The sequence below is a fragment of the Pleurodeles waltl genome, chromosome 7 (genome assembly GCF_031143425.1).
Source record: "Pleurodeles waltl isolate 20211129_DDA chromosome 7, aPleWal1.hap1.20221129, whole genome shotgun sequence".
Classification (NCBI taxonomy): Eukaryota; Metazoa; Chordata; class Amphibia; order Caudata; family Salamandridae; genus Pleurodeles; species Pleurodeles waltl.
In genome coordinates, this window is record NC_090446.1 from 1,517,542,669 (window position 1) to 1,517,567,736 (window position 25,068).

The 25,068-nt window shown below is 50.1% G+C and overlaps 1 protein-coding gene across 2 annotated transcripts in view; it reads left to right on the forward strand.

Annotated features, from left to right (window-relative positions):
* The first annotated feature begins 1,451 nt into the window (after nt 1–1,451).
* LOC138246622 (urokinase plasminogen activator surface receptor-like) overlaps nt 1,452–25,068 on the forward strand; it is a 97,076-nt gene continuing 73,459 nt past the window's right edge. Inside the window, exon 1 of one of the 2 annotated variants that reach the window (XM_069201332.1) lies at nt 1,452–1,774. In XM_069201332.1, the coding sequence (XP_069057433.1) occupies nt 1,726–1,774 (49 nt within the window). In that variant the 5' untranslated portion in view covers nt 1,452–1,725. The remainder of the gene's footprint in view (nt 1,775–25,068) is intronic. The other variant, XM_069201331.1, reaches the window with a different exon arrangement.

Consider the following 25,068-nt stretch of genomic DNA (forward strand, 5'->3'; position numbering starts at 1 on the left):
TCTGCAAGGGGGCTCTCTACCTCTGCCTTGTGTCTGCAAGGGGGCTCCCTACCTCTGCCCTGTGTCTGCAAGGGGGCTCCCTACCTCTGCCCTGTCTCTGCCCTGTGTCTGCAAGGGGGCTCCCTACCTCTGCCCTGTCTCTGCCCTGTGTCTGCAAGGGGGCTCTCTACCTCTGCCCTGTGTCTGCAAGGGGGCTCCCTACCTCTGCCCTGTGTCTGCAAGGGGGCTCCCTACCTCTGCCCTGTCTGTTCCCTGTGTCTGCAAGGGGGCTCCCTACCTCTGCCCTGTCTCTGCCCTGTGTCTGCAAGGGGGCTCCCTACCTCTGCCCTGTCTCTGCCCTGTGTCTGCAAGGGGGCTCTATACTTCTGCCCTGTGTCTGCAAGGGGCTCCCTACCTCTGCCCTGTGTCTGCAAGGGGCTCCCTACCTCTGCCCTGTCTGTGCCCTGTGTCTGCAAGGGGCTCCCTACCTCTGCCCTGTGTCTGCCCTGTGTCTGCAAGGGGCTCCCTACCTCTGCCCTGTCTCTGCCCTGTGTCTGCAAGGGGGCTCCCTACCTCTGCCCTGTCTGTTCCCTGTGTCTCCAAGGGGGCTCCCTACCTCTGCCCTGTGTCTGCAAGGGGCTCCCTACCTCTGCCCTGTCTGTGCCCTGTGTCTGCAAGGGCTCCCTACCTCTGCCCTGTGTCTGCCCTGTGTCTGTAAGGGGCTCCCTACTTCTGCCCTGTCTCTGCCCTGTGTCTGCAAGGGGACTCCCTACCTCTGCCCATTCTGTGCCCTGCCTCTGCCCTGTGTCTGCACAGTGTGCTCCCTACCTCTGCCCTGCCTCTGCCCTGTGTCTGCAAGGGGTGTCCCTACCTCTGCTCCCTCTGCAGACCGCTGCACTCTCTGGGCCCTCTATTTGCGCAGCCTGCGCCCTCCTTCCGGAGTCCGAGGTCTCTATAGGCACCGTCTGCGCCCTCTCTCTTCGCAGTCTGTCCCACACTTCTGCGCCGTCCTTTTCTCTTTGCGCAGTCTGCACCCTCTTCCTCCGCAGCCACTGTCCTTTCTGCGCACTCTGCGCCCTCTTCCTCCCAGCCACTGTCCTCTCTGCGCACTCTGCGCCCTCTTCCTCCCAGCCACTGCCCTCTCTGCGCAGTCTGCGCCCTCTTCCTCCCAGCCACTGTCCTTTCTGCGCACTCTGCGCCCTCTTCCTCCCAGCCACTGTCCTCTCTGCGCACTCTGCGCCCTCCTTCTCCGCAGCCACTGCCCTCTCTGCGCAGTCTGCGCCCTCTTGGCGCCCACCTCCCTCTTTCGTCTTCACATTCTTGTCCTCCGACGCACCTGTTGAACAGGTTGTGCGTCAGAAGGACACATTTTGGTTGTTTCACCCACCCTGTGGCCGCGGGCGCTCTGCGAGCAAGGCGAGGCCTGGGAGGGCCCTTGGGGGAGGGTGACGGAGAGGAGCCCAGCATAGCGCCGCGAGAGAGAGAAGCAGGGTGAGGCACAAGGCGCCCGTCAGCAGGTGGCTCGGCTCTTCGCCAAGACAGGGGGCTAATAAAGGGTCCTGTGGGGGGCGAGCACAAGGAGCGGAAACTACACCCTGAGGGGCCACCGTGGTATTCCACTGCGCCACAGGGACACCGGACTGCGCCCGAGCACGTTGTGGTATAGTGCCTAGAGACCACACCCTGCCATCACAGCAGCATCAGAGGGGAAAACTGCCCGCGGACCCTCTGGAGGGCGGCTGGAGGATGAGGGGGGCGTGGACCCTCGTGGTCTTCTGTGGCCTGCTGCAACCAGGTAAGATAGCGCCTCCTGCTGCCCGGTAAAGCCCGCTCTTCGCTGTACTTTCACAACGCCCGTCTATAACACCAACAACAGCGTCACATCTGAAGGGTTCAGTTCGGGGCAGGGGCGTAGGAGACAACACATTTCTGGGGGGGACAGGGACAGCCTTGGGGACTTTCAATCAACTCTATACAAATCGCTTGTTGTTTGCGAACTGCAGGCTCCGATAAATATACACAATCAAATAGGGAGAAAGGAAGGCATGTTTTCAAAGTATCTTTTATTGGTATTTACATTCACAAAGTAATTATTAGCTCAAATGTGAAAATAACATGTTGATTAACCTTGCATCTTCATGCACCAAGCAAATAAAGGTAGGAGGGTAAAAAGGAAGAACATACCCTTTGCAGCCCACACCCATCATGCCCTTCGCCTCATGCCAATTGGAACTGCACTGGAGAGATCAAAAGCGATCAGGTACAACAGCTGTAACCTGTGCTCGGAAGCCATAGTTCTAATAACACTTCTACCCCTGTGTGTGATCTTGGGCAGCTCAGCTCCACATCAGTCACAACTAGAAGCATTTCAACAGAAGACGCTCTTGGAGTTACAGGCTATATAAACATGGATTCTTTAATCTCTGTAAAAACTGCAGTCACTAATTTCTTTAGAATCAGCTGTTTGTGATGCACCAAGTCACTGATTAAAAAGGAAAGACATCAGAAAATCAGATAGTCTTATTACAGTCGAGTTCTGACATTACATTGCCTTCTGCCAGAGCTAGCAGCCAAGGTGAAAGGCAGATCAGGTCACAGAGCATAATTAATGCAGCTGTTTAAAGCAAAAAATGGAATGTTGCTTTTCTTTCTTCTGCTCTACTTTAATAGCTTGGAATGACAGAAGCTATGCACAAAGGTTTTAAGTGGTTTGTGGGAAAGTTGGTGGTGTGACCATGTATTATATGGGGTAAAATACCCCCTGCGTACATAAGGATATTGCAAGTCACCTTGAAGTTCATACCTTATAAACAAGCATTGGCAAAGCCAATAGGTCTCGCCTATGCAAGTTCTATTGCATTTGCCAATGTGTTTTTGCCATGCTGTACACTAGTACGACTACTATTCAGCATGGCTCAAAGTTAATGGCATAAAGGAGAATGATGCGTCATCGACTGGTGTGGCGTAGTGTCATAGAGTAAGTAGAGTGTCCTAGAATGGAGCAGTAAACTAACTTTATAGGAACAGGGGTCCCTTGAATAAAATGCAACACCACTCCCATAAACAATGATATTAAAGTAGTATGCAAATGGAATATTTCATGCATTTATTCAATCAAGATATAAAAGATCAAATGTAGTGGGAAAGCATCAAAAGGGGAAATCGAGAAAGACTGGTATTCGGGCATTACACAAGTTATCTGTAAATGTCACCAATTACAACAAAAATGTAAAAAGTAACCTATATAGTACAGTGGTTTGGAGGAGGCTGGCCTGGTTTGTAGTGGGTACCTATGGTACTTACACCTTATACCAGGTCCAGTTATCCCTTATTAGTAAAATGAAGGCAGTGTCTTGAAGCCAGGCTCTCTAGGGGTAGCTGTAGCTGAGCAACCAAGGCTTATCTAGTAGACATGCAAAGCTCATGCAATACCACTGTAGTCACACAATACTCACACACATGAAAGAAAATACTTAGTGTTACAAAAATAAAGGTACTTTATGGCATTTTTGACATTTGTGTCACTAAAATAGAGACTATACCCCCTTAGGAGATAAGTAATAACCAATTATATACACTAGTATGCAGCAATAGCAATAAAAACAGTTAGAAAACAGTGCAATTAGTGAAAATCACAATGGTTAGAAATGGGCCTAGGGGAAACGCAAACCATATACTAACACCATGGAATGTTAATGTCGGTTTCCCACCTAGGCAAGTGTGGTGTGTAGAGGGGCGCTGGGAGTATTAGAAAACACCAAAGGTAAGTAATAGAACCCACCTCAGAGCCCAGGAAAGCAGGAGTAAATCACAGTAACTTTCCTAGAACACACAAGAACACGAGAAAGAAGAAAATGCAAGAACCAGAAGAGACTTCAAGACACAAAGGGTGGATTCCTGGACCTAAAGACCTGTGGAAGAATGGGACTAAGTCCAAGAAGCACAGAAGAGTCCAGGGAGGACAGGAGCCCCCGCTAACCTGAATCAAGGTGCAAAAGAAGAACCACTGGTGAAGAACAGTCAGTACTGCACCCAAGAAGATAGATGCGAGTTCCTGGTTGGTTCAGATGGTATCCCACACAGGATGGATGACTGTAGTCTGGTTTGCCTCGCTGAAGTCTTCCAACAAGCGTTGGCACACGCAAAGCTCACGGTTAGCGGAAAATGGCACTGCCCAGGACCAGGAGGGACCTGGTGGACTATACCAAGGAGGGGGAGTTGAAGAGGGCTCTCAGCAACTCGGAGAGCCCACAGAAGACCAGGCAGTGCACACTGGAGTCCCCCAGCACGGGGACAAAGGAGTTGCAAAAGGAGGCCCACGCAGCACAAAATCAAAGGATCCCACGCCGCCAGAGAACCACTCAGGAAGCTGTGCATCGCAGGAAGGAGTGCTGGGGGCCGGAGCTACATTGTGCACAAAGAATTTCGTAGAAAGATGCCAACAAGCCTTGGCAACTCAAAAACACTTGGTGCACAGGGGTACTGTCTTGCGTGGGAAGGCAAGCTCTTACCTATACCAAAGATGGACAGTAGGACCTCAGGACCATCGGGACCACTTCAGTCCACCACCCGTGATGCAGAATCCATGCAACTCATCAGGAGAGGGGACCCACGCAGATGGTTGTCGTTGCAGAGAGGTGCCTGCTGAAGCAAGGGAGTGACTCCTTCACTCCAAGGGAGATTCCTTCATTCTTTTAGTGCAGGCTGAAAACCGGCTGTCCTCTGAGGATGCACGACCTGGAAACAGTTGCATTTGCTGGCCAGAGCTGAAGATACAATGTTGCAGAAGTCGTCTTTGCTTCTTTGTTGCAGTTTGTGGAGTTCCTGGAGGGTCCAGGTGTATTTCTAAGGTGAGAAGGTGAAGTAAAGGATGCAGAGGATTCCTGCTGGAGGCTTGCAATCCGAATCTGAAGAACCTCCCAAAGGAGAGAGCCTAAATAGCCCTGAAAGGGGGATTGGTCAGCTAAACAGGTAACCTATCAGGGGACGGCTCTCACGCCACCTGCTGGCACTGGCCACTCAGATGCTTCCAAAGTTCGCTGCAAACTTATAATCCAAGATGGCAAAATCCAGGGACCCTCTGGAGGAGCTCTGAGCACCACACCTGGGGTGGTAATGGACAGGGGAGTGGTCACTCCCCTTTCCTTTGTCCAGTTTTATGCCAGATATGGGACTGGGGGTACCTGAACCGGTGTAGACTGGATTATGCAAGGAGGGCACCAAATGTGAAGTTCAAAGCATTTCCAGTGGCCTGGGGAAGGAAGCTTCCTCTCCCAAGCCTGTAGCACCTATTTGCAAAGGAAGAGGGTGTAACACTTCTCTCCCAAAGGAAATCCTTTGTTCTGCCTTCCTGGGCTTAAGCTTTTCAAGCAACAGGAGGGCAGAAACCTGTCTGAGAGGTGGCAGCAGCTGGGGCTACCTGGAAAACCTTAGAAGGCTGGAATGGCAATACTGGGGGTCCTCTAAGGAGCCCCCATAGTACATGAAATCATACAACCAATGCTTGCAAAAGCCCTGGGGTATGATTCCAACATGTTTGACACCAAACGTACCTATGTTCGGAGTTACCATTATGTAGTTGGACATAGGTAGTGACCTATTTCCCGTACACGTGTAAAATGGCATCCCGCACTCACGAAGTCTGGGAAAATGGTCCTGGAGGTAGTGGGGGCACCTCTGCTAGTGCAGGGGGTACCCTCACACACAGGTACTCTGCACCCTGCCCTCAGGGCTGGAGGGCCTGCTATAGGGGTGACTTATAAGTGACCTGGTGCAGTGCAACTGGCAGTGAAAGGGTGCATGCACCTTTTCACGCAGGCTGCAATGGCATTCCTGCAGAAGCCTTTTCATGGGCTCCCTATGGGTGGCAAAAGAAATGCTGCAGCCCATAGGGATCCCCTGGAACCCCAATGCCCTGGGTACCTAAGTACCATATACTAGGGACTTATAAGGGGGCACCAGTATGCCAATTGTGGGTTAAATACTGGGTTACCATTATGCAACAACCATAATTTAAGGGAGAGAGCATAACTACTGGGGTCCTGATTAGCAGGATCCCAGTAGACACACTCTAACACACTGGCAAACAGGCCAAAAGTGGGGGTAACCAAGATAGAAAGAGGCTACTTTCCTACAAGGTTAGCATCCACAATAGTGATTTACAAGCTTTTATACACCGAATTTTACATGAATGACTCAAATAGTGAATCAAGAAGTCATTAGCTCATGGTGCCTATGCTTATGCCAACTTATGTATAATATCACAAATTCAAGTCAAGATATTTCGATCCCCTAGAAAAGTATCAGGATCATCCTAAGCCTTCGTTAAGCTTGAGTTAAAAGGGTTACAGAGTGCTTGTAACCAAAACGGCGAAGATAATTCTGACTCACGTCTCATATGAGTGAGAAGTCAATCAATGGAGATCTGAATCTCTAATCAAGCGCCAGTGCCATAAAGTAGTAGTAGAGTGGAGTAGTGTCACAGTGTAATAGAGTGTCATAGAGTGAAATGGCATAGAGTGAAGTAAAGTAACGTGAAGTGGCATAGAGAAAGTTGGGTAGTGTGTTGTTGAGCATAGTACATTGTTGTATAGTAGAGTGGCATGCAGGGTTGTACAGTGGCGTAGAGTATCATAGATTGAAGTGGCATGGAGTGGTATAGAGTGGAGCAAAGTGGAATGGAGTAGCGTATAGGGAGTTGTGTAGGGAGTTACAGAGTGGAGAAAGTGTTAGAATTTAATGGAATAGAGTTTCAGCATCTAGTATCATGGAGTGCAATGTCAGAGTGGAGTTGGGTGGTCTAGAGTGAAGTGGCATAAAGTACAGTGGTGCAGAGTAGATTGGTGTAGAGTGTAGTGGTATAGAGTGCATTGGTTTTGAGTAAAGTGCTGTAGAGTGCATTGGTGAAGACTGCACTGGTTTAGCGTACAGTGCATTAGTGTAGAGTGGTGAAGAGTAGAGGGGAGCAGAGTGGAGTGGCACATCATAGATTGCAGTGGTGTGGCGTGCAGTGGGGCAAAGTGCTGTGTCATAGAATGATGCAGTGCATGGTAGAGTGGTGTGGCACATCATAGAGTTCAGTGGTGCAGAGTGCTGTGTCATAGAGTGATGCAGTGCACCGTAGAGTGGAGTGGTGCAAGGTAGAGTAGACTGGTGTAGAGTGTAGTGGTGGAGTGCAGTGATGCAGAGTAGAGTGGCATCGAGTGTAGTGGCATATAGTACATTGGTGTAAAGTGGCATATAGTTGAGTGGTGCAGAGTAGAGAGGAGTATAGTTCAGTGGCACAGGGCAGTGTTGCAGAGTAGACTGTCATAAAGGGCAGTGGTGTAGAGTAGAGTGGCACAGAATGCATTGGCATAGAGTGCAGTGATGTAGAGTGATGCAGAGTGGAGGAGTGGCATGTGGTGCAGTGTACAAAAGAGTTTCATAGAGTGCCGTGGCATAGAGTAGATTGCTGCAGAGTACAGTATAGTAGTGAAGAGTAGATTGTTGCAGAGAGGAGCATAGTGATGTAGAGTGGAGTAGCATATAGCGGTGCAGAGCAGATTGGAGTGGCACAGGGTACATTGGAGTGGTGCAGGGTAGATTGGACTGGCATAGCATAGAGTGGAGTTGCGTAGATTGCAGTGGCATAGAGGAGATGACTTCAAAGTAGAATGAAGTGCCCTACAGTGGAGTGGTGTAGAGTAGATTAGAGTTCAGTGGTGCAGAAAAGAGTGCAGTGGTGCAGAGTAGAGTGGCACGGAGTACAGTGGCAGAGAGGGCAATGTTGCAGATTACAGGGTCGCAGAGTACAGTGGTGTATTGTAGAGTGGCATAGAGTACAGTGGCATAGAGTGCTGTGGCACAGAGTACAGCGGCATTGAAAGCAGCTGAATAGAGTGCTGTGGTGCAGAGTAGATTGGCATAGAGTGCAGTGGCATAGAGTGCATTGGTTTTGAGTAAAGTGGTGAAGAGTGCACTGGCAGAGTGCAGGGGTGTAGTGTACTATGGTTAGAGTAGAATAGCATAGATTGCAGTGGCGTAGTGTAGAGTGGAGTGGTACAGCGTAGATTGCTGTGGCGTAGAGTAGCACATAGTGGAGAAAAGTGGTGTAGGGTGCAGTGGCATAGGGTAGATTGTTTCAGAGTAGAGTGAAGAAAAGATAGAGACAAGATAATATACTTCAATATGCTTAAGTATGTAACGATAACAACAACATAAATAATAACGCTAGGTATAACTGCCCAAAATGAAATATGGCTTCTCCCTGTTAGCCAAGCTGTAATCAAGCCCTTCATTACCTAGATAACAAAACATTAAACATAAATGTTAGAACAATATACTCTTCTAATAGCTAAATTGTTGTGTGAAAAGGTAAAATATGGGCTCAATCTCGACTTTACTGTTTCACCAACTGGTGTGATCTTATGCAAATACAAATCTTGTGTTTCACAGAGTCTCCTTTCTAGCCTGCAGGCATCAGGGTGAGTGGGACTGTTTTTCCTCTTTAGATCTTCCTTATTGTCTTGCAGTTCCTCTTGAAGGCGCCCTGAAGTGCTCCTCTTCAAGGCCGCAGGTGATGCAAACAGTAATCATCAAAAACTCTTTACTCCTTCTCGTGCCCTTTGTTCTTCTGAGCACCCTTAATGCCCAGAGCTGTGAACAGGACAAACAAAAGGGCAGAGGGTGCAGGGGGCCTCCGGACTCACCTTCAGTCTGCTACCATCAGATTGGAGGATGGTCCGTACAGGGCATTATAAGTAGCGCTTTTGTGCGCTAATGGCCCTCTGAACAATAGAAGTGAGAGGGGACATTTTTTGTCCCCTTGTCCCCCCCACCTTCGTCCCCCGTGTCCCCCACCCTCCAAAATCTGGGGGGGATACATCCCCGCGTCCCCCACACTTCCTACGCCCATGGTTCAGGGCGCTTTTAGATACAACGCACGACCCTCCCATTGGCAGTGCCTTCTGCACAGCCGCCGTGGGGTGCAGCCTGGGTGGAGGGTGCTGGGATGCGGGGAGGGGCGGGGCCTGACTATCTAGCTCCCCTATCCACCTTTCTTCTATAGATCCGGGCACTGCCATCTTAAGGACTTTGTTGGCCCTTTTTGGAACATCTTTGAATTTTATTCACTTTGTTTTGCTAATTTAAGCCCAGTGGTGGCTAACTCTATTAAATAACACGATAAAGGTTAAGATACAAAAATACAAAAGTAAGAGATGCAAAGGTCTCTTTCCCCTTTGGAAGTGAAGGGCACTGGCACTGCCCACTCTGCCCATGCCTTAAAAGGTACCCTGAGTCGCTGAGAGCTCTACAGGCGGAATATTCATATCCTCTCGTGCCTTCGGACTCTCCTCTGGTCTCCTCTCTCCTCAGCATCCCTGGTGCTTTCTGCCTCTCCTCTAGGTTCCACTCTTTCCTCAGCAGCCCCGGTGCTTTGTCTCTCTCTCCTCTTGTCTCCACTCTGTCCTCAGCAGCCCTGGTGCTTTCTGTGTCTCCTCTGGGTTCCATTCTCTCCTCAGGAGCCCTGATGCTCTCCTCAGCAGCCCTGGTGCTTTTGGCCTCTCCTCTGGTCTCCACTCTCTCCCCAGCAGCCCTGGTGCTTTCTGTCCCTCCCCTGGTCTCCACTCTCACTCCACCATCCCTGGTGCTTTCTGCCTTTACTCTGGTCTCTACTATCTCTTCAGCAACCCTGGTGCTCTCCTCAGCAGCCCTGGTGCTTTGTCTCTCTCCTCGGGTCTCCACTCTCTCCTCACCAGCCCTGGTGCTTTGTCTCTCTCCTCAGGTCTCCACTCTCTCCTCACCAGCCCTGGTGCTTTCTGCCTCTCCTCTGGTCTCCACTCTCTCCTCAGCAGCCCTGGTGCTTTCTGCCACTCTCCTCTAGGTTCCACTCTTTCCTCAGCAGCCCTGGTGCTTTGTCTCTCTCCTCTGGTCTCCACTGTCTCCTCAATGGCCCTGAGGCTCTCCTCAGCAGCCCAGGTGCTTTCTTCCTCTCCTCTGGTCTCCACTCTCTCCTCAGTGGCCCTGATGCTCTCCTCAGCAGCCCTGGTGCTTTCTCCCTCTCCTCTGGTCTCCACCCTCTCCTCAGCAGCCCTGGTGCTTTCTGCCTCTCCTCTAGGTTCCACTCTCTCCTCACAGCCCTGGTGCTTTGTCTCTCTCCTCGGGTCTTCACTCTCTCCTCAGCATCCCTGGTGCTTTCTGCCTCTCCTCTGGTCTCCACTCTCTCCTCAGCAGCCCTGGTGCTTTCTGACACTCTCCTCTAGGTTCCACTCTTTCCTCAGCAGCCCTGGTGCTTTGTCTCTCTCCTCTGGTCTCCACTCTCCCCTCGGCAGCCCTGGTGCTTTCTTCCTCTCCTCTGGTCTCCACTGTCTCCTCAGGAGCCCTGATGCTCTCCTCAGCAGCCCTGGTGCTTTTGGCCTCTCCTCTGGTCTCCACTCTCTCCCCAGCAGCCCTGGTGCTTTCTGTCCCTCCCCTGGTCTCCACTCTCACTCCAGCAGCCCTGGTGCTTTCTGCCTTTACTCTGGTCTCCACTCTCTCCTCAGCAGCTCTGATGCTCTCCTCAGCATCCCGCGGCAGGACTGCTGAGTGCAGGGAATGGCTTCCCTCTCATTCAGCCTTGCCTGCTGCTCCATTCTGTCCCTCATAATCCCTTCTCTCCCAGGAACCCCTGTACCTGTTGTTTCCTTCACTGCCTGTCCACATCTTTGTGTATTTTTTTCATCCACCCCTCTCTCCCTTTCCACATATACCACTCCCACCACTCTCTCTCTCTCTTTATATGTATGTATGTATGTATGTATGTATGTGTGTAGGTATGCACGTATGTATGTGGTATTTCTATATGACAAACCTAGCCTAAAGGCAGCTGAACGCTGTACAACAAGCAGGAAGCCAGTGAATCACAGGAGAGGAAGCTGGTTTGTGGACAGTTGATGCACTGATGGTGTGCTGAGGACCACCAGAGATGGTGAGCTTGTCTGCATACTAAGCGCGGGTGCTTATGCAGCTGGTGTGGGCCAGCAAGTGGAGTCACCTGAGTTTCTTCAGGGTGTGGGTGATGTTGTTAGATTTCTGCAGCCCCTGGATGAGACATGCTGCAGTGTGTAGCATGTCCATAAGGTGGGGGGCAAAGTGGAGTCTAGGAGCCCATGGACAAAGGAGTGACCTCCATCCTGATGCAAGAGTACAAGGACTTGAACAGCAGTTCTCAAGTCATTTTCTTGACAAAATGGGTAAACTTTCTTTAGAAGAGAGAGCTGCAGTGCTTAATTTGTAGAAGAATAAGTGCTGGTGCCCAAAGCTCTGCTCAAACTCTTGTAGACGGCAAGGGTGCACCGGGTATCAGGGCTGCGTAGTCTGGAATCCACCTCCTGCCTCTTTTATCAACCTCCAGATACTCCCTGCCACTACCCCACGCTTGCAGGTTCCTGCATTGTCTTTTTGTGACTTTTTTCTGTCTTTCCTTTCCCCTTCTTTTCCTTTCCTGTGTTCTCTCTTTCTTGCTCTGGATCAAAGGTCCTTGAGGAAAACTAAGTGCCGGTCCCAAAAGTGAGTGCTGGTAAGGCCCATCGGCAATCACTGGCTCAACTTAGGGACTGGAAGGCTGGTACCAGTCTGCCTTTGTTTTTTGGTGATGCTTTCCGGAAGTATGAGCTTGGTGTCCAGGGTGAACCACTCACTCATTCCCATGTGCCTCCTCTCAGTAACCACAAGTCCAGAAGTGTACTGAACTGATGGTGTCTGAAGTCCAGTTAGCTAGGTGGGGGTGGTGGTATGGGAGAAGGGGGTTTTGCACCAAAAAATGAAGTTAGGCAGGTTTGAGTAAAAAAAAAAAAAGACTCTAACCAGCCTAGCGTCATTTTCTGACACAAAACCATCCATACCACATGACTCCTGTCTCAGCAAATACAAGAGTCATGCCCACTACCCCAATGACCAGAGCACGGTACCAGTGTCCCCTGGGCATGGCCATTGCACCCGGTGCCATGTAAGGGGGCCCATTTCAGGGCCCCCAATGGCACTTTCAAAGATAAAATAAAATACTTACCTGTACTTATCTATACTTACCTGGGATGGGGCTCCCCCATCCTCCACTGTCCCTCTTGTGTGGGTGGGGGTGTCCCTGGGGCGTGGGGAGGGCACCTGTGAGCTTATAGGCCCACAGGTCCCCTAAGGCCTGCCCTCACCCAGGCATTAAATAATGGTACAAAGCAAACATTACACCATTATTTGACCCCTCCGCCCCTGTGCGTGATTTTAGCACGGGCGATAAATATGGCGCTAAGGCCATAGAGTCATTTTTTGCACGGGAACGCCTACCTTGCATCTCATTGAAGTAAAAAAATGACTTTAACTCCATAACTTTGGCGCTAGACGGGTCTAGCGCCAAAGTATAAATATGGAGTTAGTTTTGCACTGAATTTGCGTAAAAGAAATGGTGCAAATTCTGCACAAAACAAGTATAAATATGCCCCATAGGCTCTGCAATGGTAGGCCTGACACATGGTTACAGGGCTACTTACGTGAGTGGCACAATCAGTGCTGCAGGCCCACAAGGAGCATTTAAATTACAGGCCCTGGGAACATGTAGTGCTACTGTACTATGGACTTATAAGTGCATGACATATGCCATGTTACCATGTTTTAAGGAGAGAGCACTTTAGCACTGGTTAGCAGTGGTAAAGTGTATAGGGTCCTCATGCCAGCAGAAACAAGGTACAAAAATTGGAGTAGGCAGGCAAACTGTTGTGGGGAAGACCTCCCGAAGGCTGTCAGGGTTACCATTGATGATATCTCAAATGACATAATTGATGACACCACTGATGACATCATCCATTGAGTATGTTATTTTGTTTAATAGTTTACATAGTGGTGGGCAACTGTGAAGACATCTTATGAGCCGGGAGAGTGATTTAGAATGTGATGTGGTTCTGTGAGGTCATATGGAATGTAGAAGGGAGACTGGAGGAGGTAGAAAGAGCTGAAGGCGAGGGGCTCTGCTGGAGATGTCATGTGTACTGAACTTATATGAAATAAAGAAGTAAAGGAGAACCACTTGTCTTCATCTTTACACTGGCGGCGAGGGACCTATCTGAGCAGGGGGCAGACTAATGACAAAGGACATCTCCACCCCTGGAAACCTCGATCTTCAATCTTCGATCTTCAAAAATTCAAATTTGGTACGGCTGTAGTGCGAACTAAGGCAAGTCTATTTGGCTTAAATTATTTGACAACATAAGCAACTTGAAAATTAACTGGATACAAAATTTGGATTTTCAAGAACCATATCGGGGTATGTAACGCTAACTACACTTGCGCAAGCGTTAGTTTTGAAACGCGCATTGCATGCTAAGTGCGAGGAGTGTGAGGACCGCGAGCTGCAGCACGATTCTTCAATGCACAACGAGCACGAGAAACTGAGCGTGAGGTGAAGCACGAAGAAACTGGCAAGCAGGTGCGAGGGTGTTGCGTGGTGAAGCGCAACACGAAGCGCAAGAGCAACCTTCTCAGTTAAACAACAGGAAGTTGTTTAACAGAAGTCAAACAACTTGAAAAAAAAATAATAATAATCGCATTTCATAAATAGTACTATACCTGCAGATGACTGTTCTTCAGCCTCATACACAAGGAGTAACAAAATAAAAGACGGACTAAAATTTGCAAACCAGGAAATAGTCATAGAAAGAGGACTAGCAACAAGAAATAGAAGAAGTAGAATGGACTTTTGTTATTTTAGTTAGTTTTTATGACTTGTTATTATAGCTTGTTATGTTAGTTTACTATTCTAATTAATTGTATTACTTTATTATATTCAATTGTAGTTTATTTAGGTAATAAAAAAAAGATAAAATACATAAAATGGGGGATCAAAGCATGGCATCACCACCACCTTTTCTTTCAACACCGGGTGAACCTCTCATACCCTGGAAACAGTGGAAAAAGATTTTTCTGAACTATATTTTAGCAATTGGTGGTGATCGCTATAGTCCACTTAGAAAACAAGATATTCTTCTGCATCATCTGGGAATTAAAGGGAGAAGAATTTATGAAGGCTTACCAGAAGTATCTTTAGAGATGGGTGATGGCCAACCTATGAATGTTTTCGATATGTTTATATAGATGTTAGACATTCAATTTATCCCCAAAACTAACTTAGTTTTGGAACGTCACAAGTTTTTTTTCAAGAACGCAAAGAGTAGATGAGGATATTGCATCGTTTGTGGCGGCATTAAGTGGTCTGGCACTATCTTGTCATTTTGAACAATTAACTTATTCACTGATAAGAGATCAAATAGTAAGGTGCTCCTACGATAAAAAGATAAAAGTAAAATTGTTAATGAAGGATCCGTTTTTGGAAGAAGCTATACAGATAGCCAAAAGAATGGAAAACGCGGCTGTGTGGTTGCAAGAATTTGATAAACCAGGTCAGGAAATGAAATACAATGCCATCGAGGAAATTAGAAATAAGACTGATTCAGACAGGACTGTAAAGAATAAAGAGAGTCTAACAAATAATGTAGAGAAAGGGAAAGTGAAAAACGATGAAGAAGGAAGCCAGAGAAGACTTGATTGGAGAGAAATTAAATGTTATCGTTGTGGAGCCCCAGGACATATTGCATCTAGCAAGATGTGTGCAGCAAAGAACTCAATGTGTAGAAATTGTGGGAAGAGAGGACATTTTGCAAAAGTGGGCAGGTTCAAGTTTGAGATGGGGAGCAATAGGAAAACTCAAGTGATTGATCAGCAAGTCCAAGATGTTTGAGAGAATGTCTGTGAGGTAATTTGAATGGTGAAGGGAGATTCTGAAGATTTGATAGGAGATGTTCAATGTCCAGCTAACTTACAAATTTAAGATTCACAAATAAAAATTGAACGTACTGATGCTTTGGAAAAACCACATACTTGTCTTCATCTTTACAGTAACTATCATAATACTTTTCTAAATAATTCTGTACAGCCTGTGCCCAGCTCATGGATGTAATTGTTTACAAAATGTATGTGCACCTAAGACAGCGTAGGTGTATAGATGTATTGAACATGTTCTAAACCTTTAAATTGAAGAGTAACTCTGTGTACAGGTGACAGTAGACGACTTGTGTCCAGAATGCTGCACACAGGTTTTTTTGGTTCTGTAGAAAACGTTTCCAGCAGGGCAAAGATTCTACATAGTACATATAGAGGGCCTGATTAAGATCTTGGCTGGCGAGTTACTCCGTCACAACGTTGATGGATGTCTCGTCTATCGAAATTTAAATCCCAATATATCCTATGGGATTTATATTTTGGTAGTGAATCCGTCACTGTTGTGAGGGAATAACTCGTCCGCCAATATCTCAGTCAGGCCCTAAGTATTGTAAGGAGCCTCGAGTTATTAGAGAGAATCGTCTCAGAATGACAATTTCTACTTAACATAGAACACTGTGTGCACCAGGTACTAACCTATGTAAATAGGATTGTTTCGCTTCAGAAGATGGGCTATCTGTAAAGTTTGCACCACAGTATGAAGGCTGCAGGTAGTATGATCTTGAGCACATTCAGACCTTGGTTATTTTAGGTGAATAATCGCTCTTTGGACAAGCTCTGCATACAGTGCACACTGTTCCGTGTAGATACTTTTTAATACTGTCTCCAAACAGTGTGTTGCAGTGTACACCTCTCCATAGAGTAAATAGTGCTAACAGTACCCACTTTTCTACTTCTATCCACCTAATTTCTAAATGTAGGTTCAGTGACTGTCACAGGTTTGACACAGGTAAAGACTGTCCACAGTAGGGCATTAGTTATGTAACGGGGCTTCGATTTCCCTGAACAGTTGTATACAGATTGAACAATGTGTGCAGGATACGTTGCTTCAAAGTAAACATGAACTCAGCTACTCATGAAGTGCATGGTATAGGGTCAGTGTTGCACATAACACAAGCTTGCTTTACCGATGGGGGGTTGTACGTATGATAGCATTAATGATGTTCCATGTTATTCTTAGCTATTTTGCACTTTTATAGCTCTAGTGTTAATCTGTTTATAGAGCAGTCTGTAGAAAAGAAACTTGGATAATGTCATCAGTGATGTCATCAATGATGTAATTTGAGATGTCATCAGTGATGTCATAAATATTGTCATAGAACATGTCATGAGTGATGTAATATGTGAGGTCATAAGCTGTTCATGGTAGGTGTGCAAGTTATGGTTAGCTCTGCTTGTGTTTTTTCAGTTCAAAATGCAAATGTTGTCACTGACATATTCACCTAACTATAACAGTAGTTTAACCTTTGTTTTTTCAGTGTATTTTTAAGGATTTTTATAAATAAAAACAGATCTTTTCTATCACACCTAACCATAATGTTAATTTAACCCTTGTTTTTTAGTACATTTCTAGCGTTTTTTAAAAATATAACCTAATATTCTTTTACCATAGGTAAAGCCAGTCCCACTGCTGCACACAACATTTAGTCATGTGCAATAGGGGTTTGGCCATGGGACCTTTTTAGGCCCTGGGGGCCCCATAACCCAGGGCCACTACTTAAACTAAAGTGGAGGGGGGTTGCATGACCCCCCTCCCCAATCCTTATTAGGCCCCGGGGACCCCATCCACCAGAGCAGTTTTGTTAATTTAAAAGGGAAGAGGGTTGCATGGCCCCCTGTCTGAGCCTTCTGAGGACCTGGTGACTCAATTCCAAGGTCCATTTTTTTTTTAGTAAAAGGGGAGCAGGGCAGTGTGGCGCACCCCTCCCCAAACAATGGTTAGGCCCTGGGAACCAGATCCCCCACTGCCCTTTTTTTCAAAATTAAAGTGGAGAAGGGCCTCGTGGCCCTCCTCCCCGAGTTTTGTTAGGCCATAGGGACCCCATCCCCCAAGGCTGTTTATTTTAATCTAAGGGGAGAGGAGCCGCATGGCCCCCTTCCCGAGTCGTCTTAGGTTCTGGGGATCCCATCCCCCAGGGCTCTTCTTTGATAATGAAAGGGGAGGGGGCCATGTGGCCACCCTCCCCAAGCCTTGTTAGGTCCTGGGGACCCTGACCCCTCAGGGCTACTACTAAAATGAAAGAGGAGGGTGGGGCGCACGGTCTCTCCCCGAGCCTTTTCTGGCCCCGGGATCACATCCCCTTGGGCCCGCAGGCATTGTTAAAGGTGGATGCCCTGGTGCCCACCCAGGGCACCCACCATATACTAGTTAGAGCAGTGGTCTCCAAACTTTTTAATGCCGCGCCCCCGAGTTGAAAGATAAAACTGATTGGGCCCCCCTTCAGAATTTTTCACAAATATTTTAAAAAGATTGCAATGTTTAAATATGTCTAGACGTATTTAAACAGTGCAGTTAAGAACTATTACCTTTTTAAAAATGCAATAACATGTTTCTGCTTAAAACAAAACACTGTTATCAGTGTAAGGCTTCTTGAGGGGGCGTGGCCAGGGTCCGGAACATGGCAGACACCTAGAGAACCAGCTCCGGAGGGGCAGGCCGGAAAACTCCGAACAAACGCGCCAGTCCGGGCCGTCCACGCACGGAGTCCGGGCGCTGTGCAGCAGACTGGCGGGCGGCGCGGCTGGGTCCCCGCTGCGGACCCGAGATGAGCGGTGGGCCACGCTGAGCTGTCCGGAACGAGAGGAGGCTTGCGGCCCCTCCTCTCCCTTAAAGCCGCGGCCTCGCGTGGGAAGGCAGGCCGCGGCGAGAGCAGAGAGAGTGGCCCACGTGCGGCGGCGGCCGCGGCTGGATCCAGCAGCCTGATTGTGGGACCCAGTTCGCCTGTGAGGCACTGGGAGCCCTGGTAGGACCTCTCCCCAGCGGGCGCTTTATTTATTTGAAACCGGAGGAGCGGGCGCGGCTTTGCCTTTACTGGGGCCGGCCCGGAAACACTGATTTGGGCCCGGGTGGAGCACTGGGGAGCAGCGGTGGCGGCGTGGCCGGTGGGCCCCCCGAGGAGATCACCAGTGGGGTCGCTGAGAGGGGGCACGGGGCCCACTAGGTCACGCCCCAGGAGAGGCGCAATCGGCTGGTAGTTCCTGACCGGCGGCCAACATGGGGGAACCATGGATCTACTGGACATCCTGGGGCACCGCCGGCCACTGAGTGAGGACACTGGGCAAGTACGGGAGAGCAGCCACGGGCGCGGAAGAACAGCGGCGCGGAAGAACAGCTGGAGAATGGGTGGGTGCCCAGCGCGGGGGAACAGCCAGACCCCGGTTGCAGCGCACGCCTGATTCCGGCTGGCGGGGCGAGGCCTGGTAGCAGGAACTGGCGGAGGAGCCAGTACAGTCACAGGTGGCAATCAGCCACGGTCGGCTACAGTAGAGCCCCCTGCCCTTGGAACTAAACACCGGGCGCGGCCGATGGAGCGCCTGGAGCTCGGCCTGCGGCGCCCGTGAGCGGAAGTTAAAGCCGCGGAGACTGAAACGAGGGGACAGACTCAGTAGTGATTCATACGGAAACACACGGGTCGTTTGCCGGACCCCCGGGGTACACCCCCTTGTTGGACCGATGCCCCCCAAGGGCCGACACAAGAACAGAGCCATGGACCCCCTAACACCGCCCGGGGATGGTGAAGCGGACTCACTGAACCAATCACATACCAAAGTTCAAGACACCCTAGACAAGATACTGGGGGCTATAGAGGACACAAAGTCAGCATTGCAACGAGACATCAACCAAGTCGCGATTGAGGTGGGACTCCTGAGAGCTGACCATCATAAACTGGCTGACAGAGTCAAAGAAACGGAAACCACGCTGGCGGACATTGCACCGAGGCAGAAAGACATGGCGTCGGAAGTAACCTCCCTGGCCGGCAGAGTTGCAAGACTTGAACAACGTGCCGAAGATGCGGAGGGGAGAAACAGGAGGAACAACGTGCGCATGGTGGGCCTCCCCGAAGGGACCGAAAGGGCGAACATGGTGGAATTCCTGGAGAAATGGATGAGCACAGTGGTTGCACCGGGGTGCCTGACCCCCTACTACACGCTGGAACCGGCCCACTGCGTACCGTCGAGACCTCTTGCCCCTGGCAGACCTCCCCGTGCTGTAATCGCTAAACTCTGGCACTACAGGGACAGGGACATTCTCCTACAGAAAGCCAGAGAGATGGGCCCATTTAAAGTAGCAAATGGGGAAGTGACACTATTCCAGGACTTCACTCTAGAGGTCCAGAACAAGCGAGCCTCATTCCTAGCGGTAAAAAGAGCATTACGAGACGAGGGGATTCAGTACTCGCTCCTATACCCAGCAAGGCTGAGAGTGATCGTGGAGGGAAAGACCACATTCTTCCAATCCCCGGAGGAGGCATGGGAATGGCTCGAGAGGCACAGGTCCCAAACGGTGCGACCAGCGCATGTGAACACTGGCGCGAGTGGGACCCGCCGTGCCCCGAGGGAGAAGAGGTCCAGAGATCGCCCACAGCTGGCGCCAACGCAAACACAGAGAGAAACGGGCAGAAGGGCGGCCCTGGAGGCGGCGGCCCGAGTGGGGGGTGAGGTGTCCCCCCGTGAGGGCTCAGAAGAAGAGTCCGACGACACGGTGGTGTCCTCTGCCGGAGACTCTGGGAGTCCGTCTCGAGCACCGAAGGTGACCCCACAAACAGCTGACGAACTCGGATAGCCAGGCCATGTGGTGGCGCCTGGAGACATGGCACGCTGTGTGAACGAGAGGCCCCTCCGGACCTGGCCGCTCCCCCTGACCTATCTCTCGCCTGTCTGGCTTGGCTGGCGAGTACTGCAGTTATGTGTTTGGAAAAGTTGCACTGTTGCACAGTTTATTAGGCAACCTATAGTTCCGGAGGTGCCCTGGGGATGGGGAGTTGGGGTTTACAGTTACGAGTTAAATCGACAGCATGGGTAGTGAAATCTGACCACAATACAGGAACGGGAGGGGGTCAATTAGAATCCTGGGCGCGCCAGGCCCGCTATTGTCAGGCTCTAAGAACAAAATGGCAGACTACAATTTTATAACCTGGAATGTCAGGGGGATGGGCACTCCGGACAAAAGACATAGCATACTATCATTCCTAAAGAGAAGGTGGGTGCAGGTAGCAATGTTACAGGAGAACCACCTGGCACCGGGAGAGGGAGAGAAACTAAGACGGAGGTGGAGGGGGCAGGTGTTTGCTACGGAGTATTCAGCTTATGCAAGAGGCGCACTGATATGGATTAGAGCGGGAGTCCCCCTGACAATTGAAGCCTCAAACATAGACAAAGAGGGCAGGTTTGTGATACTAGAAGGGAAGCTACATGGGACTCCGATAGTTATGAGTTGCATCTACGCCCCTAATCAAGACCAGGTTTCATTCATGACGGGCTTATCACGACACCTCACCTGCCAACACACAGAGGAGGTACTAATAGGAGGGGACTTCAACGCAGTATTAGATATAAACATGGACAGGTCCATCCCGCCACTACAAGGAGCAACATCAATTAAGATAGCACAAAGCCTAGCCGAGTGGCTGAGCACATGGGGATTAGTAGATGTCTGGCGGGTGCAGCACCCGACCGTCAGGGACTACTCGTTTTACTCGGGCCTCCACCGGGTGCACACCAGAATTGACAGGGTGGCCTGCACCCCAGGTCTGGCTCGAGGTGTGACACATTCTGAATACCTCGCCCGCACAATTTCGTATCATAATCCATTACTGTTGACCTTGAGGGTGTCACAGGACAGACCCCCCATACCATCATGGAGGCTGGCCCCCGCGGCGCTTGAAGATCAGGCGCACAGAGAGGCGCTGTGTAGCCATCTGTCAGAACTCATTGAAATTAACAAGGGATCCACCCCCTCCAGGGCCGTGGAGTGGGAGACACTCAAGGTGGTGATGAGGGGTTTCTGTCTTGGGCAGTCGGTGGGGGTGAGGCAAACGCTAGAGAGGGAGCTTACTGCCCTGGAGGAGGTCATACACGAGGGGGAACTAAGACAGGGCCTTGTAGCACAAGGGGATGAAGAATATAACCGTGCCCGCAGGGAACACACCCAGACTGAAGAAAAGCTCAGATGTCATAACACGCAAAAATACCTGGCATCCCTACAATCAAAGGAGGGGAGGTCGGGTAAGCTACTAGCATGGCTGGTGCGCCCGAGTGGGGACAGCGAACCCATCACAAGTGTATTAGACATAGGGGGGAATCGCAGACTTAGCCCATGCCCCATCAATGACGCATTCAGAGATTATTATACGCACCTGTATAGGAGACCTAGCAACCTGAAGCTGGCGACATTTGACAATTATTTGTTGCAGACCCCACTCCTGGTGCTGAGACTAGAGGACAGGGACAACCTATGGGGGGTCGGTGACCGTGGAAGAGATTAATGATGCCATAGCACAGCTGGCCCCCGGGAAGACCCCTGGTACGGACGCTCTTCCAATGGATTTTTACAAAAAATATGAATCCTTCCTAGTTCCCAGTTTGGCGGAGATGTACGCGGAGGCAGTATAGAGCGGTGAGTTGGCAGGCACGCTGCATGAGGCACTGGTAGTGCCACTCCCTAAGACTACCAACAGGGAAGCCTCGGTGGCCGACTTCCGCCCGTTATCAATGCTGAACAGCGACTTCAAGATTCTCAGCAGGATCTTAGCCGACCGACTGCTTCCTCATATGCCCATGCTGATACATGATGACCAAAAGGGCTTCATTCCTGGTCGCAGCACCTCCCTGAATCTTAGAAGAATTTTCTCCATGTTACACATGCCCAAAGAATGGAAACCGCCAGCGGGGTTCCTGTTGGCGGTGGATTTCGAGAAGGCTTTTGATTCGATTAGGTGGGACTACCTGAGGTCGGTGATGTTAAAAATGGGCCTGGGGGAGAACTGGGTAAGATGGGTGGACCTGTTGTACTCGTCCCCACTGGCAAGAGTGAAGACGGGCAGAACAATCTCCAGAGCATACCGGGTGTTTTGCGGAACCAGACAGGGGTGCCCCCTTTCCCCACTACTGTTTGCCCTGGCGATTGAGCCCCTTGCGGCCCGATTGCGGGTGGAGGGTGTGGAAAGGGGGGTTGTATGGGGGCCAACTGAACATATTGTCTCCCTGTACGCTGACGATATACTAATTTATCTTAAGGACGGTGCTGATGGTCTCCCCTGGGCCCTAAGGGTTTTGGAGGACTTTGTGAAGTTTCTGGACTGCACCTTAACCGCGGCAAAACGTATGTGTTTCCCTTCATACCTGGTTGCGCACGCCCAGCAGCATGCCCGTTAGACATGAACTGGGCCCCATGGACCTTCAAGTACCTGGGTATTCAAATATTCCACGAGTTGGGAGATCTCAGAGAGGGTAATCTTGGCAGGGCGTTTCGATCCCTGAGGTCCTCGGTTGGGTTCTGGCGCTCTCTGAAGTTATCAGTAATGGCCAGAGTGGCGCTGTCCAAAATGATTATGCTTCCCCGACTCCTCTACTACTTTGTTAATTTACCACTGCTGATCCCCCCATCATGTTTCCGTGACTTGAACGTGTTGCTCAGGGAACTAATTTGGGACGATGGACGTAGACGCACGGCACTTACGACCCTCTGTAGACCGACCCATATGGGAGGACTGGGTGCCCCTGACTTTGAGGCTTATTACTTGGCATCCCAACTACAGTGGGTGTCCGGCTGGCTGGTGGGCAGAGGACACCTGGACCTATGTACAGCCCAGGGGATAATGGATACGCCATGGATTGTGGCATGTATGACAGACAGGAAAATAGCCCTACCTGGAAACAACATAATGATAAGTGTCACATTGGCATGCTGGAAGAGGTGTGCGAAAAGGGTAGGAGTGGGCCCGCCATATTCTCCGGCTTTACCGCTTTCGGCACTGGCTCTGGAGTCTGGGGGGAAGGGATCGGGAAGTCTGGGGCTTTTTTCCTGGACGAGAGCAGGGATTGAGATAGTGGGTGGGCTCATGAGGGGGGAGTACTGAGGGGATTTGCTGACCTATCGGAGTGGGTGTTCCTTCGGGAGGCTGGTTCATACTCTGAAGGACCACTGGTGCACGATAAACGCGGAGCCCACAGCCCACGGGGTATTGCACCTCCTGCTGACATCAGGGGAGGAACCTCATCTGATAGCCAAAATATACCGGGCCCAGGTTCAGGCCGTATTAGATCCTTTGCAATCCTTGAGGGAACGATGGGGAGGCACGGTCGGGCGGGAACTGTCTGACTCAGAATGGAACAAAAGACTGGCTTACCCCCGGGTGATTTCTCGTAATGCGCGGTTAAGATACATCCAATACAATTACCTACACAGGACGTACCTCACACCACACTGACTATTCCGTATATAAGGGGGGGCCCCCAGGACATGCCCGAGATGTTGGGGGGGAGAAGCGGACTTTGACCATATGGTGTGGGGGTGCCCAGTACTCCAGGTTGGTTGGAAGGAGATACTGGCTGTCCTGTCTCAGCTATTTGGAGCGGAGTTGCAGCCCACCCCGGAAATGTGCTTATTGGGTCTCAGGCCGACTGCGTTAAGTGGGAAGGTAAGAGGGCGTTTCCTGGACCTAACTCTGGCCCTTTATAAAAGACTGATCTCAAAGGGCTGGAAAGCCTCAGTCCACCCCTCGCTGGCTGACTGGAAAAGGGATGTTACGAAATGGTCCAGGGCTGAACTGCAGGTCCTGAAGGCTGAGGAGGCCAAGGGCATCCTACAAGTTCCTATTACCCCGGCCTGGGAAGACCTAGTGTCGAGTTGGGATGGGCTATTCAAGAGAGCAGTAGACACCGAAGTAGGAGTGGGAGAGGGTTAGCACATTCTAGGAGGTAGTCCCGAGGAGGAAGTCTCCCAAGTGGTGCCCTAAGATGTCCGAACTGATATATGGTCCGCAAAGAGGAACGCGAAATAGAGACGAACGAGCCGCCAATTGCCACAATACCACTAGGGATGGGGGGTGGAGCGAGTGGACTGCTGTCCCCTCCATGTACTGGTGCGCCCCGGGCATGGCCTTTTCATTTATGTTGCTTTGCTTTAGTTCCTTAAATATTATCAGCCACAAATCCCACCCACACAATGCTGTAAAGTTGACCTTCTGTTTAGTTTATATACCTTCCCCCCCCCCCTTTTTCTTTTCTTTTCTTTTCCTTTTTCTAGTTCTTCTTTTTCTCTTGTTTTCTCCTCCAAGCTATAGCTTAGAACGGGTTTAGGCTTGTTGTTTATATGCGTGACACAAATCAACACTGTAGAACAACGGAGAACATAGCACAGTTTGTCAATAGGATTAGTTTATGAGAGTTAAGGTCCGACGAACGCATAAATGATACTGGGAGTACCAAAGAAATATACAATGAAGCACAAGTAATGTATACCACAAATGCGGTTTGTTTAATGATCATTTATAACGAGTGCAAGAGGTTACCTTGAACAGACATACAAATGTAAAACAACAAAATGTTAATAAAAAATATAATAAATAAATCTGTGTAAGGCTTCTTTTGGCCAGAGCCTGGTGCCCCCCTTAGGATTACTTGAGGCTCCCCTAGGGGGCCCGCCCCCCAGTTTGAAAACCCCTGAGTTAGAAGGCCCCTGCAGTGACAGCATTGCTCACACCCACAGATAGCACCTACTAATGCTGCTCCCTCCGGGCGGGAGCAATATTTTGATCTGTTTCCCAGCCCGCATTAGTGCGGGGATGAAAACAGGTCAAAAGTCTGCTCCCAGCCAGCAGGAGCATTTTTAAAGCTTCCACTGATTGGGAGCAGACTTTGTGTTTGCGTCCGCTTGGTGGGAGATTGAAAAATGGGAGCAAAAACTGGTTTCTCTGCCCAGGATTACCCAGGACATAGCATGTGAACTGGCTAAGCTGGATGGGGTCCCCTGGGGCCATTAGTGGCCCCTCCCCCATTTACAGTAATTTCAGCCACAGGAGTGAGCTTCTTGGGTCTTTAGTGGCTCAGGGAGGCAGGCTGCGCTGACCACCTCCCCAGTTTGAATAAATACAGCCCCAGGGGTGGGATTCCTGGAACCTGCCATTGCTCGGGGAGAAGAGCCGTCCAGTCCCCCTCCCTTAATCAATAATTTCAGCCCCAGGTGGTGGGCTCCCTGGGGCCTCTGATGGCTCAGGGGGACAGCGCACCCTCTTCCCCATATATAATGTTTTCAGCTCTGTAGGTGGGCTCCCCAAGGCCTCTGATGGCTCGAGGAGGGATGTT